The following is a 16265-nucleotide window of genomic DNA, read 5'->3' as shown; positions in this document are numbered from 1 at the left end:
CTCCAAACATGGTACAGACAATTCGTCATTGAGATCCCAGACAGACAGGGTCAAAGTGTTATTGTTTGACTTTGTAAACCCAAAAAACTGTCCCTGTTGCACATAGTCGTGCAATGAAGACTGACTTTTTCATTTAAAGGCACGATCTTTCAAGTGTAGTGTTTGTAAGTCTAAGTCATATTATACTTTTGGTAAAATTGGTTTATTTTGTTCCTCTTTATGGTAATTAGTAATAGAATTAAAGTATGAAATAGAATTAAAGTATGAAATAGAATTAAAGTATGAAATAGAATTAAAGTATGAAATAGAGTGGTATATAGAGTTGTAGTGTGGTATAGATAGAGTGGTCCACACAATATAATAATAATAAAACCCTCCACGTGTCAGAATTCCACCAAACAAGTATCTGGACTGCATAGTGGGGTGGCCCCGGTACCCAATTTGATACCGGGGCCACAATACCTCCTCCAAACATGGTACAGACAATTCGTCATTGAGATCCCAGACAGACAGGGTCAAAGTGTTATTGTTTGACTTTGTAAACCCAAAAAACTGTCCCTGTTGCACATAGTCGTGCAATGAAGACTGACTTTTTCATTTAAAGGCACGATCTTTCAAGTGTAGTGTTTGTAAGTCTAAGTCATATTATACTTTTGGTAAAATTGGTTTATTTTGTTCCTCTTTATGGTAATTAGTAATAGAATTAAAGTATGAAATTGAATTAAAGTATGAAATAGAATTAAAGTATGAAATAGAGTGGTATAGAGTTGTAGTGTGGTATAGATAGAGTGGTCCACACAATATAATAATAAAACCCTCAACTGGTCTGAATTTCACCAAACAAGTATCTGGACTGCGTAGTGTGGTGGCCCCGGTACACAATTTGGTACCGAGGCCACAATATAATTAAAAAATTGGGCATCAACTGTCACCGTTGTTTAATATCTGATACACCTAAATATGGACTGCACAGTGGAGTGGCCCCGGTAGTAAATTTGGTGCCGGGGCCACAATACCTCCTCCAACTTCCAAGTGTAGTGTTTATAAAGACAGACAGCGTCGAAGTGTTATTAGTTGACTTTCTTAACCCTAAAATTGTCCCTGTTGCAAATATTCGTGCAATGGACAGATACTTTTTTATTGAAAGACTCAAGCTGTCAAGTGTAGTGTTTATAAAATATAAACAACAATACAGTAGTTTTAGAGCACGTCAATACCTCTTGTTTTAAATTATGACACGGCATTTTACTTTTGGTTTAATTTCTTGTATTTTTTTAAATTTGGTTTTACTTTTTGAACATGGCAAACGACTGTTGATTGGTCATATAATGCAAAAAAAAAAGGTCCAAGATGGAATTGTCCTTGGGCCCTCACACCCACCCTTATGTTGTTTAAATAGGACATGCACACTTTAACAAACCAATCATTTCAGCGACAGGGCCTACCAAACAACTTTGGCTGAAATGATTGGTTTGTTTGGGCCCCCACACCAAAAAAGCTATTCATCTCTCCCTGTACAGACTAAACAGGCTCTACTGAGGCAAGATGTCGTCCTCATCCTCAACCTCTGATTCCTCTCCCCCTACAGTGTGTACTTCCTCCTCATCACACATTATCAATTCGTCCCCGCTGGACTCCACAACCACAGGTCCCTCTGTAGTATCTGGAGGGCAGTGCTGTACTTCATTGAGGAATTGATTATTCATTTTTATAAACATCATTTTTTCAACGTTGTGAGGAAGCAACCTCCTTCGCCGCTCACTGACCAGGTTCCCCGCTGCACTAAAAACTCTTTCCGAGTACACACTGGAGGGGGGACAACTCAGGTAAAATAGAGCCAGTTTGTACAGGGGCTTCCAAACTGCCTTTTTTTCCTGCCAGTAACAATATGGACTGTCTGACATGTCTACTTGGATGGTGTCAGCAAAGTAATCATCCACAATTTTTTCTATTGTGACAGCATCCAATGCAGCGAGAGTAGACATGTCTGCAATGGTTGGCAGGTCCTTCAGTCCGGACCAGATGTTATCAGCATCCCCGCCAGTGCCTCTTTTGGGAAAACTGAGCTTTTTCCTCGCAGCCATAGATGTGGAAGAAAATGAGGGTGGAGCTGTTGGCATGTCACGGTCCTCTTCAGAGGACAATCTCCTGACCAGCAGGTCTTTGCACCGCTGTAGACTTGTGTCCGCCGGAAACAGAGACACAACATACGCTTTAAACCGAGGATCGAGCACGGTGGCCAGAATGTATTCCTCTGACTTTAAAAGAGTGACCACCCTCGGATCCTGGCAAAGCGTACGAAGGGCTACATCCACAAGAGCTACATGCTTGGTGTAATCGCAATGGCTTACCAGCTCCTCCCTCACTTTCTCCAGCTGCTTCTGCAACAGCCTGATCAGGGGAATGACCTGACTCAAGCTGGCAGTGTCGGAACTGACTTCTCGTGTGGCAAGTTCAAATGGCTGCAGAACCTTGCACAACACGGAAATCAGTCTCCACTGCGCTTGACTGAGGCGCATCCCCACTCCTTTGCCTATGTCGTAGGTGGCTGTGTAGGCCTGAATGGCCTTTTGCTGCTCCTCCATCCTCTGCAGCATATAGAGGGTGGAGTTCCAGCGCGTCACAACCTCTTGTTTGAGGTGATGGCAGGGCAGGTTCATGCTTTTTTGATGTGCCTCTAGTCTGCGGTAGGCACTGGCTGAATGCCGAAAGTGTCCAGCAATTTTGCGCGCCACCGCAAGCATCTCCTGCACACCCCTGTCACTCTTGAGGTAATGCTGCACCACCAAATTAATGGTGTGGGCAAAACATGGGACGTGCTGGAAATTGCCCATATTTAATGCCCGCACAATGTTACTGGCATTGTCTGACACCACAAATCCCCATGAGAGTCTAAGTGGGGTAAGCCACTGGGAGATAATTTCCCTCATTTTCTCTAATATGTTGTCAGCGTTGTGCCTCTTATTAAAGCCTGTAATGCACAATGTTGCCTGCCTTTGCATGAGCAGCCATTTTGTAGATGCTGCTACTGATGCAGCTGTTGCTGTTGCTGCGGAAGGGGATGCATCTACCCAGTGGGCTGTCACAGTCATATAGTCCTTCGTTTGCCCAGAACCACTTGTCCACATGTCCGTGGTTAAGTGGACAGTGGGTACAACCGCATTTTTAAGAGCACTGAGGACACTTGATCGTACTTCTCTGTACATTTTTGGTATCGCCTGCCTAGTGAAGTGGAATCTCGAGGGGATTTGGTACCGGGGACACAATACCTCCATCAACCCTCTAAATCCCACTCCACTGATGGCGGACACCGGGCGCACGTCTAACACCAACATTGCAGTTACAGCCGCAGTTATACGCTTTGCAATAGGGTGACTACTATCGTATTTTGTGGTCATGGCAAACGACTGTTGGACGGTCAATTGTTTTGTGAAAGACTTAGCGGTCTTACGACTTCCCCTCTGGGAAGATGACCGACTAACAGCAGCAACAGCAGCAGTGGCAGTAGTAGGCGTACCGCTGCAGGATTTCTCGGATGAATCCCGTATTGAGGAGGACTCAGTCTGGCTGCTGACTTGGGCTGCAGGACTGAATCTGATGGAGATTGTGGAGGAAGTTGACGAGGAGGGTGTTGCTGGTGTGTATCCAACTGGACCACGGGATTTAGGTGTCCCTGTACCGATGAGGGTCCTAGCCCCAGTTCCTGAACTAACCACTGAACTATGAAGGTTATTCAGGTGACGTATAAGGGAGGATGTTCCTAGGTGGGCAAGATCCTTACCCCTGCTTATTTGAGCTTTACATAAGCTACATATGGCCATACATTGGTTGTCTGGATTTGGATAAAAATAACTCCAGACCGAAGAGGTGCATTTTTTGGTCTTCTGACCAGGCATGACGATGGGCTTTTTCATCCCATGGACATCAGCTTTTTCCCCCCCTGGTGCCTCATTTACAATAACCACATCACCATCCTCATCATCAAGTTCCTCCACAGCGCCAGCTACATCATCAATAGCCTCCTCCCGAGCCACCTCTTCCCGTACAGTGATGGGAAGGTCAGGCTTGACAACCACCAACACCCTTGGACTCGCCTTGGGGATTTGTGATAATTTCTCTTTAGAAGGCAGAGTTGTTTGCTGTTTTGTTGCTGACAGCATAACTCTCTTCAATTTTTTGTAGGGGGGGGGAGGAGGAGGAGGGCTAAGATCCGTGGGTGAAGCTGAACCACTAGTCATGAACACGGGCCAGGGCCTAAGCCGTTCCTTGCCACTCCGTGTCGTAAATGGCATATTGGCAACTTTACATTTCTCCTCAGATGATTTAAAGTTTCTCTTTTTGCTACTTTTTCTTAACTTGGGCTTTTTGGATTTTACATGCCCGGTACTACGAGATTGGGCATCGGGCTTGGAAGACGACGTTGATGGCATTTTATCGTCTATGTCATGACTAGTGGCAGCAGCTTCAGCATTAGGAGGAAGTGGGTCTTGATCTTTCCCTACTTTATCCTCCAAATTTTTGGTCTCCATTATATGTAGCACAAGATACTGCAGAATGTGTGAACTTGGTAATATTGCAGTACCAATGGACTTATACTGCTGTATTGGTTTTGCAAATTTGGTTATAATTATTATATATTTTTTTTTTTTTTAAATTTTTTTTTTTTTTTTACTTTTTTTTTATTTTTTAAAAACTTGGGAATAATGGGGAAATAACTATGCCCTTAGAAGCACAGAGCACAGGACACAGCACCACTGGACTGAACAGGACACGGCACAGGACCCAGCAGCACTACGGAACTCAGCAGGACAGAGCACAGGACACAGCACCACTGGACTGATACTGCAGAATGTGTGAACTTGGTAATATTGCAGTACCAATGGACCTATACTGCTGGATTGGTTTTGCAAATTTGGTTATAATTATTATATTTATTTATTTTTTTTTTACTTTTTTATTTTTTTTTACTTTTTTTTATTTTTTAAAAACTTGGGAATAATGGGGAAATAACTATGCCCTTAGAAGCACAGAGCACAGGACACAGCACCACTGGACTGAACAGGACACGGCACAGGACCCAGCAGCACTACAGAACTCAGCAGGACAGAGCACAGGACACAGCACCACTGGACTGATACTGCAGAATGTGTGAACTTGGTAATATTGCAGTACCAATGGACTTATACTGCTGGATTGGTTTTGCAAATTTGGTTATAATTATTATATATTTATTTTTTTTTTAAATTTTTTTTTTTTTTTACTTTTTTTTTATTTTTTAAAAACTTGGGAATAATGGGGAAATAACTATGCCCTTAGAAGCACAGAGCACAGGACACAGCACCACTGGACTGAACAGGACACGGCACAGGACCCAGCAGCACTACGGAACTCAGCAGGACAGAGCACAGGACACAGCACCACTGGACTGATACTGCAGAATGTGTGAACTTGGTAATATTGCAGTACCAATGGACTTATACTGCTGGATTGGTTTTGCACATTTGGTTATAATTATATATATTTTTTTTAATTTCTAATTTTTTATTTTTTTTTACTTTTTTTTTATTTTTTAAAAACTTGGGAATAATGGGGAAATAACTATGCCCTTAGAAGCACAGAGCACAGGACACAGCACCACTGGACTGAACAGGACACAGCAGAGGACCCAGCAGCACCACTGACCTCAGAAGGACAGAGCACAGCACACAGCACCACTGGACTGATACTGCAGAACACAGCACAGCACAGCACAGCACAGCACAGCACAGCACTGCACAGCACAGCACAGCACTAAACAGCACAGAACTAAACAGCACAGAACTAAACAGCACAGAACTAAACAGCACAGAACTAAACAGCACAGAACTAAACAGCACAGAGGACCACCTAACACACCCTCCCTCTACCCTGATCAATGCCCGAGTGAAGATGGCGGCGACTAGCGGGGAATTTATAGGATCCGAGTATCGCGAGATCCGACAACGGGATTATGAGTCAGAGCCTCAGTTTCACTTTTGAATTTGGCGCCAATACCCGGATCTGTCTCGGATCCGACTCGGATCCGCAACGTTCGGGTGGGCTCGGATTTCATAAATCCGAGTGCGCTCATCCCTATAATATATATACCTTTTTCCTTCCTTAAATAACTATTGTCTCTCCTCCCCACACTAGGGCAAGGAACTGACTTTTGTCTGAGGAGAATTGTGAGCTAAATACATTTATATACCAAAACAATTGGCTTCCAATCGTGTACATCAGCCCATCGCACAGAATTTTTGTAATCAGCTCTGTGAGACCAAGGCAGCCCTTTTGGATCTGTTTACACAGAGACAGAGATGATTTCTCGCCCCAGACAGAAAACAAGGATTTTGCTACATGGGCCCTTTACGGGGCGTTAGTAATGTTTTGAACATGAGGAATTAGACTTAAATATGAGTAAAATGTATACTGTATATTGTTAGTAGTTTAAGGGTAAATGATATTGAAATATATGGGACACCATGGAGTGTTGATATCTGGTTCGTGACCAGATCACATTTGGTAAGTAATGATGTGGTGTTTGAAATTCTATTCTTTGGTCTCTAGAAATGTTTGTAGCTATGTTATTGTAAATACATTGGTAGATTTTGTTATTTAGGACATTGTCTGGTTACTCTGCGAGAAATGTTAGTGTGCATAAGAAGTAATGCAGTTCAAGGTTTTGAAATGAGTAATATCTTAGGCGTAGGATTGTGCCATACAATAGACCTCATGTCCATGCTGGATATGACAGCAAGGCGATATTTACAAAGATTGCTAGTTTTTTAATGGTAAAACTATAGACTATGGGAGCTACAATAGGAAGATTTGAAATACTGTAAATGTCTTTACATTGTTTTTGGTTATTCTTAAGTGATATTATTGGAAGTTAGCAAAGAGGTTATTGAGAGAGAGAGAGAATAATCTGTAAAAGGGAAAAAATATCCTTTGATATGGCGCCTATAAATAATAAATAAAAACAAACAAGAAATGGCCTAATGGTCACGCAGCTGCAATACAAAAAGGTGGTTGCAAACCCCCTATATACAATGCAGCAAACTAAAACAAACTGCAGCGCTAAAGACCCAAACCAGCTAATAAAAAAGAAATAAATCAATGTAATAGTCACGAATCACCATATAAATATAAACTGAGTCACTGGAAAAAAATGTCTAGAATAAAGATCCGTTCATAACCGCAATATCCTCAATATAATATCACAATCATTCATGTCCACATCAATGACTATAGATCATGAAATTTAAATTCATCTGTTCTCCTTTGTATATAGCAATATTAGAGATGTATAATTATGCTCATATCATAAAGCTGCGATATCCTCAGTATATAATTGCAATCAGCCGTATTCACGTCAGTGGCAATAAATCTTGATCTGAAAAACAGTCTGTTTTCCTTAATGTTAGATATAACAATATAAGAGGTGTAGTATGCTCACATTGTGTATCTCCCGAAGGATAATACCTCTGTCAGTTGGCTGTATAGATGTCTTCAATTTATTCCGGTCTTGAGACGCCTCGGTCTCTTAATGATAAGGCACTCTTACGCTGTGATGTACAAAGCAAATGTGTGAAGATACCGATAACCGTATCCTAATATAGATGGTATATCACTTAACAGGCTTCTGCGTCTGAGCTGCCGCTCGGATAATGGTTTATACAGACCTGACAAGTTCTTTGTTGTAAAGAGGGAGCAACATCTAAATCTGATACCAGATACCACAATAAAGCCACTCGTGCAGTTGTTGAAAAGAGTGAAAAACTCCAAATATTAGACGTACATGATGCAAGTAGAACCAGTCATGATGAATCTGTCAAAAATATAAGGCAACTTCTATGTTGTTCTTGTGTGATCCCTTACGCGTTTCATTACACAAGTAACTTCATCAGAGGGCAGAGGTGTGTTAACACAGGGCTCATAAGAGCTTTATATACACATGAATCATTAATTGCCAAGCAAATCTCTAATTGACTTATTTAAATTAACACAACAGGTGATTCGTGACCTCATCCATACAACAAAAGGAGAATAATCTCTCTTAGTGTGCATACATATTGGAGGCAAATCCTGCAGAAAAGCAGATTCAGCAGCATGATCAATCAAAATAAAATATAATATAACATAGGACCATTCCATCGCATAACTAGAATGTATATATCTCATATCTCAATAGTGCCATACTAGTTAAAACCTATTGCACTATGTATAAAAAAAATGTTCAATCATGTAGAAAATATTAAACATATATAGACATGTGAACACAAAAATAAAAATGAAAATAAATAAAAATAAAAAATAAAATAGAAATGAAAATAGAAAAAATATGAAGGTAAAAAATAAAAAATAAAAATATAAATGAAAATACTATGTAAAAAGATATAAATGTGAAAGAAAAATTATAATTATATGTAAAAATAAATGAGAATGAAAGTAAAAATATAAAAAAGTGACTAAATATGAATAAATATTAAATGTTATACATGTAACAAAAATAAAAATAAAAATGAATTAGAAAAAGTACAAATGAAGATAATGAAAAATAAATATAGACAATAATAAAGCAAAAAAACGCTACAAAGCAATTAAGAAAATACACATGATATTGAAATTCAGACATACATAAGCATGTCACCAGAATATTACAGTATACAATTCAACTCCATGGAATCGTTTAAACCCTCTGGATGGATAGAGTTCAATTTATGCCTCCATACTACTTCTTGTTTACACAATTTGTTATATCTATCTCATCCTCTCTCCATTAATTTAACAGGTTCCAATCCATGCACAGGGAGACAAGAAGGATTACCATATATGATTCATATATTTATTCAAAATATTTCATCTGTGTTCAACGATCCGTCTTTTGAGAGGTCTTGTTGTCCTTCCAACATATTGTAAATTACAACTGCAGTTAATAAAACCTAATACCTTAAACTTCTCTTGTGTATTTGAAGACGTAACTTCTTTTACACCATGTTATACCAATCTACATGTAATGCAGTTAGTTTTGGCACACCTATATATCCCGCTCGGTGGTTGTGGTACGTGACATAAGACACTTAAGTCACCAATTGCTACCATTCCCAGAAAGTATTATTAGTTCGGCAATTCAAATTAAAACAGTATTAATCGATCGACAATTCAAATGTAGACAGTATCATTAGGCTGACAATTCAAATGTAGACAGGTTTTTTTTTTCAGACCCCTAACCCTATCCCTAAACCTAACCCTATCCCTAACCATATTCCAAACCATATAATACTGTCTTGGATTTGAATTGTTGACCTAATAATACTGTTGACCATGTGAACTGACAAGCTAATAATTCCGTCTACAGTCTAGTTGTCAATCTAATGTTGTCGACTTTTAGAATGTTGACCAAATGAATGTGTAGCAATCGAGTGCATACTCTCTTGCTTCAGCTGGTAACATAGCAGGTCAGTTTTTAATTAGCTGCTGCATTGATCTACAGGTAGTCCCTGAATGCCGAAAATGCCCATACATTTTATAGACCACAGACATCATCTCCAGGACCAACCTCTCCTTTTTTAAGAAATTATAAACATCCAAGTTTTGTGTAGAAGCATGTACATGTTAGAATTCACCCAGTTGTATTGCATATACTATGTTTGCTCCTTCATTGGAATCCTGAGAAGAGTCTTGGCAGGGTGAGCAATTTTGCTATGACATTCCTGAGCTTTTCCAACACATTGACACCAGTATGCTTCTTAGTGAAGCCAGTGAAACAGAGAGTAGCTTGCCTGTGTTTGACTTTGAACAACATATCCCCCAAAAAATATTTTTTGACTTTATAATCAAAGTGTTTGACTGTGAAGGCAATTGTGTGAGGGGCAGTATCATATATATGCTAGTAAGCAGGTAAGAAATGGCTCTTTGTTTGACAGCACAACTCAAATAAAACAAAACATTTTCTATAACAAACCAATTGCATTAATTTGAAAGAATTTGTGTAAAAGTATATACATTGCAAGGTAACAGTCCCGCTTTTCCCTATATTATTGGGCATTCACATGGTTTGGTGGCAGCTACCAGTAGCTCCAACTTCAAGTTTCTGTTCTCTTGTTGGCAATCATGGATCAGTCTATAGATCAGGAGCATCCCAGTACTGGCAGTACTAGTACTTTTTCTACTTCTACTAGTAAAAAAGGTCACGTGGGAAGAAAGTGTAAGAAAGGGTGCTCCAAGTCCAAACAATGTTTGTCAATCCTCAAGAAATTATGAGGTCTTGTATTGTTTTAAGGATGAAGGGAAAAATTACTGATGAATGTGCTGATTTGTCTAAAAAATTAAAATAGCTAACTTTCCATACACCTCTCAGTGGCAAGAAAAGGCTCAGACCATGACCATATTTTGCTAGTAGGGGCGCTTCTACTGCTGTTACACATACCAGAATGTCCGTTGCAAAAATTGAGAACCGGAAATTGTAATTCATATTCTGTAACTCCCATGCACCACTTTCTTATTCTCTGAGTGTAGATCTGTTACCTCTAAAACAGCCACATCAGTGCATAAAAAGAACGCTGAGGCTGAAGAACAAATTAGGCATTCACAGAATCCTGAGCATAGTCTAAGGGGGTCCATGAGTGCTACATGTGAGTCTGACATTTCACAGTCTGACACTATAATTATAAGCAGCCTCCTTCCAAAATTTAAAAACCATTTCAAAAGTGTATGATACATATGTTCGACAGGTACATGATAGACATTTACATGGTCAACACCAGACTATAGACAGGGTTGGAAAGTCGACAATAATGACTTCAACAATGTTATTAGGTCAACCATTGAAATGCACACACTATTATTAGGTTGACAAAAGTATACCTAACCCTAACCCTAGCCATATCCCTAATCCTAAGCCTAACCATATCTGCAATCCTAACCATAACCCTAACCATATCTACCAAACTACATTTGAATTGTAGACCTAATAATGCTGTTTACATTTGAATTGTCAAACGAATAGTGCTGTCAACGTTTTAATTGTCAATCTAGTAATACTGTCGACATGAGCATTGTCGGCTATCAACCATGTGACTTTCTGAATGTTGACCAAATGAATGGCTGGCGTTAACCGCATACCTTTGGAAATGTGAGGATGACAGCCAAAGATGAAGAAGGCCCTGAGCGCAAGCTTACAGTCTCCCAGCTTTGTCATTTGCAGTGAGTTCATTCAAGTAGTTTATCAAAAGGTAGAAAATCATGTATAGTAACAAGCAGCCCAGCGTCAGCTAGCAGCAGAATGAACAGACACCTCATGCAATCTTCACCATCAACAATTTCATCATCAACTTCCTCACTATTAGTACATAGTCCAGCATCCAAATTTCAATTGTAAACGTACTCCCCTAATGCAATCCATGATTCCCAAGATTCATCCATGCGCACTACGAATGTTGCTGGGGGTGATACTTCTCTACAGACAGGGATCAAAGAGAGCAAGCATAGATTTAAACGACAATTGTCTGTGAAGGAAGCATTTGCAAATATGATAGCCAGCATCCTTTTACACAGTGAATCACTAAAGCCATGACAGCTATGTTAGCATTGAATGTGAGACCAATTTCTGTCATTAATACATCAGGTTTTAGCAGACTAGTTGAGATCATGTGTCCACGCTACCAAATTCTATCTCTATTCCATCTCTCCGAAACAGCAATTCCTCAGCTGTACCTGCAGAGTAAACAAAAAGTTGTTCAGTCGCTAGAAAATGCTGTTGTACCAACTTTCCATTTAACTATGATTATTTGTACAAGCGGTACTGGTCAAACAAAGGCTACATGACCGTGACAGCCGACTGTGTTGGTGTATTCTGTTCAGCAGCAACAGCAGCGCCTGTAGCATCATCATGATACTCCTCATCCCTACAGTAAAGTGATGTTAGCACACAATACCAGGTAATTCACAGCATCCTGTCTATTGTCTGCTTGCTAGTACTGATGTGATATTGTTGCTCACACAATTGTTTTCAGATTGAAACACTTGGGATTTTAAAAGCAAGAAATATAATTTTTCGGTTGTTGTGCTATTCACAGTCAAATAGCTCCTTGTTTTTTCACCACTAAATGGTTCAGATGTCACTGATAACTAACTCTTAAAAAACTGCCTTCAGATTGAAACACTTTGAGTAAGAAAGAATATCTTTTGTCCTCTTCTAATTAGTTTGCTAATATACTATTATTACCAGCAGCCGCTGCTTGTCTATTCTTCACTCTCTCACACGCAATTTATCAGCACACAATTCCATCAGGCTGATCTGTAATTAAACTGTTAAGATTTGTGCAGTAAAACCATAGCTATGTCGATAATCATTGTCTCTTTCACCATGTTCAACCCTCTACAATCAACTCTATAGAGCAGAATTGCAGCAAACATCCTACCCACATACTATCACTTCTAAAATGGCAGCTGAGAACAGGAGGGAGGGCTATATATATTATATATATATATATATATATATATATATATATATATATATAGATATATATATATATATATATATATATATAGAAAAAGTTGATTCAAAACTCATGAGATCTAACATTTTACCAGAAACTAAGTTTAGCCTCATTTTCAGATCCAAATTTGTGACAAGAAACCGAGCCATGACTCGGTACAGCCCTGTACCCCAAAATTCGGATCTGTCGGATTTCTTTGATTCCGAACTGCTGATCTCTATTTATTCCTCATCATCATCATCATCATCATTATCACAATTTATATATATAGCTCCAACAAAGTCCGTAACGCTTTGCAATTGGTGACAAACAGTAATTAAACAATACTGGCTAATGCATACAGAGAGGTAAGAGGGCCCTGCTCATAAGCTTACAATCTTTGGGACAATGTATTGATGCACAAGGGTTAATGCTAGATTATATTGAATATTTGTACAGCTAGAATGCAAAGATTATAAAGTATTTAGTGGGCTGTATGCTCAGTCACACAACTATGTTGTTCAGAGGGTTGCTTTCTTGTGTTAGTTGTGTATATGGTGGTATTAGGGTAACCTAGGTTGATTACGAGGGTGGTAGAGGAATATTATAAGCTTGTCTGAAGAGGTGGGTTTTCAGAGAACGTAGGTTTGTAGGTTTGAAGACTAGAGGAAATTCTTGTTGTGCGAGAGAGTGAATTGCATAAAGTGCGTGCAGCCCGAAAAAAATCCTGTAACCAAGAATGGGAGGAAGTGAGAAGAGTGGAAGAGAGACCCAGATGCTGTGCAGAAAGGAGGTGTCGAGTTGGGAGATATTTTGAGATAAGTGAGGAGATGTATGTTGGTGCAATTTTGGTGATGGCCTTGAATGTTGGCAGAAGAATTTTATATTACATTAGTTGAAAAACAGGCTATCAACTTGTTACATGGCTTTGAGAATAGACAGCAGAGGAGATGGTCAGTGGAGTGTTGAAAAATATACACCCAGCTAGGACAAAACAAACAAATGAGAGGAAACATATACATGCAGCATCAGAATTTTGAGTCATTCTGCGTGTACAAATGTGTTCTGTTTGAAGTATCCTCAAATTCCGACAACGTCCCCTCTGCACAAGGCAGAGACTAACATATTCTCATACTTTATATCATCCATCAAGCAGAATTTTTAATAAATACTTTATCTGTAACAATAAAATTGACCTTTTAAGATATATAAAGTACAATGTGATGTCATGTTTATGAAATTTTGGAGAGTTAGTAAGTGATTCTAGTCTTGTCTAGCTAAAGGGACTTGCTGAGGATTTGGGGAGGTTGCAAGATGCCCATTTTTTAGCTATTGTTTCACACAGTGCACTGTAGGTGAGATGTATTTTATTTCATGACCCTCTGTAAATCATTATTTGTATAAACAAAGACGTGCTGTCAAGCACTCCCTGTACCTCCCTCCATGTATATCATGCCTTGTAATGTAAGTGCAATGACTATAACAGACATGGGGGAAAGGGGGGGGAGGTATTGGGAACAGATATTCTGAAAGTCCTAGGCACCATCCACTACACTTGTATCTAAGTCTCTCAAAGCATGTCATTGCTTGCGTAAAAAAGGCTTGTGTTAGAGATCCTCCTTCTATATGTTTCAAGGCTTGGAACAAACAGGATTTCTTGGACTCCCTTAAATATATAAATCTCAAAATAATAATGTCATTAATAAATTTATAGTATAATGATGTTGAGAAAATTAATCATAGTCAGCACAGTGGCTTAGCGGTAGCACTTCTGCCTAACAGTTTGTATGTTTTGCCTGCGTTTGCATGGGTTTCCTCCGAGCGCTCCGGTATTCTCCCACATTCCAAATACATTCTAGTAGGTTAATTGTCTGCTATTAAATTGACCCTATTCTGTGTGTGTTAAGGAATTTAGACTGTATGGTCTATTGGGGCAGGGACTGATGTGAGTGAGTTCTCTGTATAGCACTGCGGAATTACTGGCACTATATAAATAAATGATGATGAAAAATTAAGTGATCTAAAAAGAAATACTCTTGTGTAACTAATTATCGACAGCTCCATACAGCTTATGATGTAATCTGCAAGGATACCTCAGGGCAGCACGGTGGCTTAGTGGTTAGCACTTCTACCTCACAGCACTGGGGTCAGGAGTTCGATTCCCGACCAAGGCCTTATCTGTGTGGCGTTTGTGTGTTCTCCCCGTGTTGCCGTGGGTTTCCACCCACACTCCAAAAACATACTGGTAGGCTAGATGGCTGCTATCAAATTGCCCTTAGTCTCTCTCAGTCTGTGTGTATGTTAGGGGATTTAGATTGTAAGCTCCAATGGGGCAGGGACTGATGTGAGTGAGTTCTCTGTACAGCGCTGCGGAATTAGTGGCGCTATATAAATAAATAGATGATGATGGTTGCCATACAGAAGGCATCATGTGCAGTGCAGTTTTATTTAAAAGCTCCACCTGCTGTTTGAAATCAGTATTGCATGCTTTCAAAGAATACTAGCTAGATATATCTTAATGTAAGATATAGTTTTTTTGAGCATATCACTCAATGCCACTTTGAATTATTATAATTATTATTATTATTATTATTATTATTATTATTATTATTATTATCTTTTCATTATTATTATACAGCTGTTTATATAGCCCACCAGTGCTTTGACAATACCATGATAGGCAAACCCAGCCCTGCAAATATTCTATTTATTGTAAAAAGATATCTAATCTATTTTATATTAAGTTGATGAAATTGCCATCATCACCTCCTGTGGTAAAAAATGTCACAGTTTGTGAACATGAAATGGAAAACACTGGTGGATTTATAATTTGATGGGCTATAATGCTCAGATTACATTTAATGTTTTCTTTTTTTTTCTTTATAGGTCTCCAGAGGATAGACTTGCATGTTATAAACAATTCTGGACCTCTGCTAGCAGTGGATGCTGATGCTGGTCTGGCCCTCCGATGGAGGTTCCATGGACTTCCCATGAGGACAGCCAAGGCAATGATTTCTAATCTGCATTATGAGTCGACTGACTTGGCTGGGATTGGTGGGGGGCCTTATACTGTTATTGTGATGACCCTGTGGGCCCACTTCACCACCTACCCTGTGAGGGTGTATTTAGAAAGGTTGGACAAGATCCGTCAGGCAATTGCATCTTTACTTTTCCGCAGCCCTCAGACCACTGTGATAATAAAAACAGCTAACACGAGTGGTAAGTCAATTTATAACAGTGACTGGTTGTCTCTTCAGCTGGACATCTTACTGAGGGCAGTCTTCAAGGGAATGGCTGTCACTATCCTGGATGCCTGGGACATGACATCCTGCCACTATCTTCCTGATGCCATCCACCCAGGTCCACCAGTCATCAGGAATGAGGTGGACCTTATGTTGTCTTACATATGTCCACACTAAGGGACATGACACATCTCAGTTACAAGCCGGCACATGTTGCCATCCTGTGTTTTGTTATGGACACGGGGAATCAACCAGGGAAAACATATTGTAATATTTGTCTTTTATGTATTTTTTATTATAGTTTTAATACTGCAAAGTAAAATATATTACATATATAGTAGAGTATATTATTGTAATTGATAACTATCAACAAACTAATCAATTGGGATTATCCATTACAAGCCCATAAAAAGACAACTACGGATATCTAATCTGAAAATTCAACAAAGTTTTTACCATATCAGTTATCGCCACTCTCTCTGTGATAGGCTATGCTTTCTTTACCAGTGGTTTTACCGATGTGTCT

The 16265-nt window shown here is 39.3% G+C and overlaps 1 protein-coding gene across 1 annotated transcript in view; it reads left to right on the top strand.

Annotated features, from left to right (window-relative positions):
* The window catches only part of LOC142150595 (NXPE family member 3-like), a 28649-nt gene extending 12733 nt beyond the window's left edge, over positions 1–15916 (top strand). Inside the window, exon 5 of the mRNA XM_075205795.1 lies at positions 15384–15916. Within this exon, the coding sequence (XP_075061896.1) occupies positions 15384–15916 (533 nt within the window). The remainder of the gene's footprint in view (positions 1–15383) is intronic.
* The last annotated feature ends 349 nt before the right edge of the window (positions 15917–16265 follow it).

The sequence above is a fragment of the Mixophyes fleayi genome, chromosome 4 (assembly GCF_038048845.1).
Source record: "Mixophyes fleayi isolate aMixFle1 chromosome 4, aMixFle1.hap1, whole genome shotgun sequence".
NCBI classification, from domain to species: domain Eukaryota; kingdom Metazoa; phylum Chordata; class Amphibia; order Anura; family Limnodynastidae; genus Mixophyes; species Mixophyes fleayi.
This window is presented reverse-complemented; position numbering and strand designations above follow the sequence as displayed.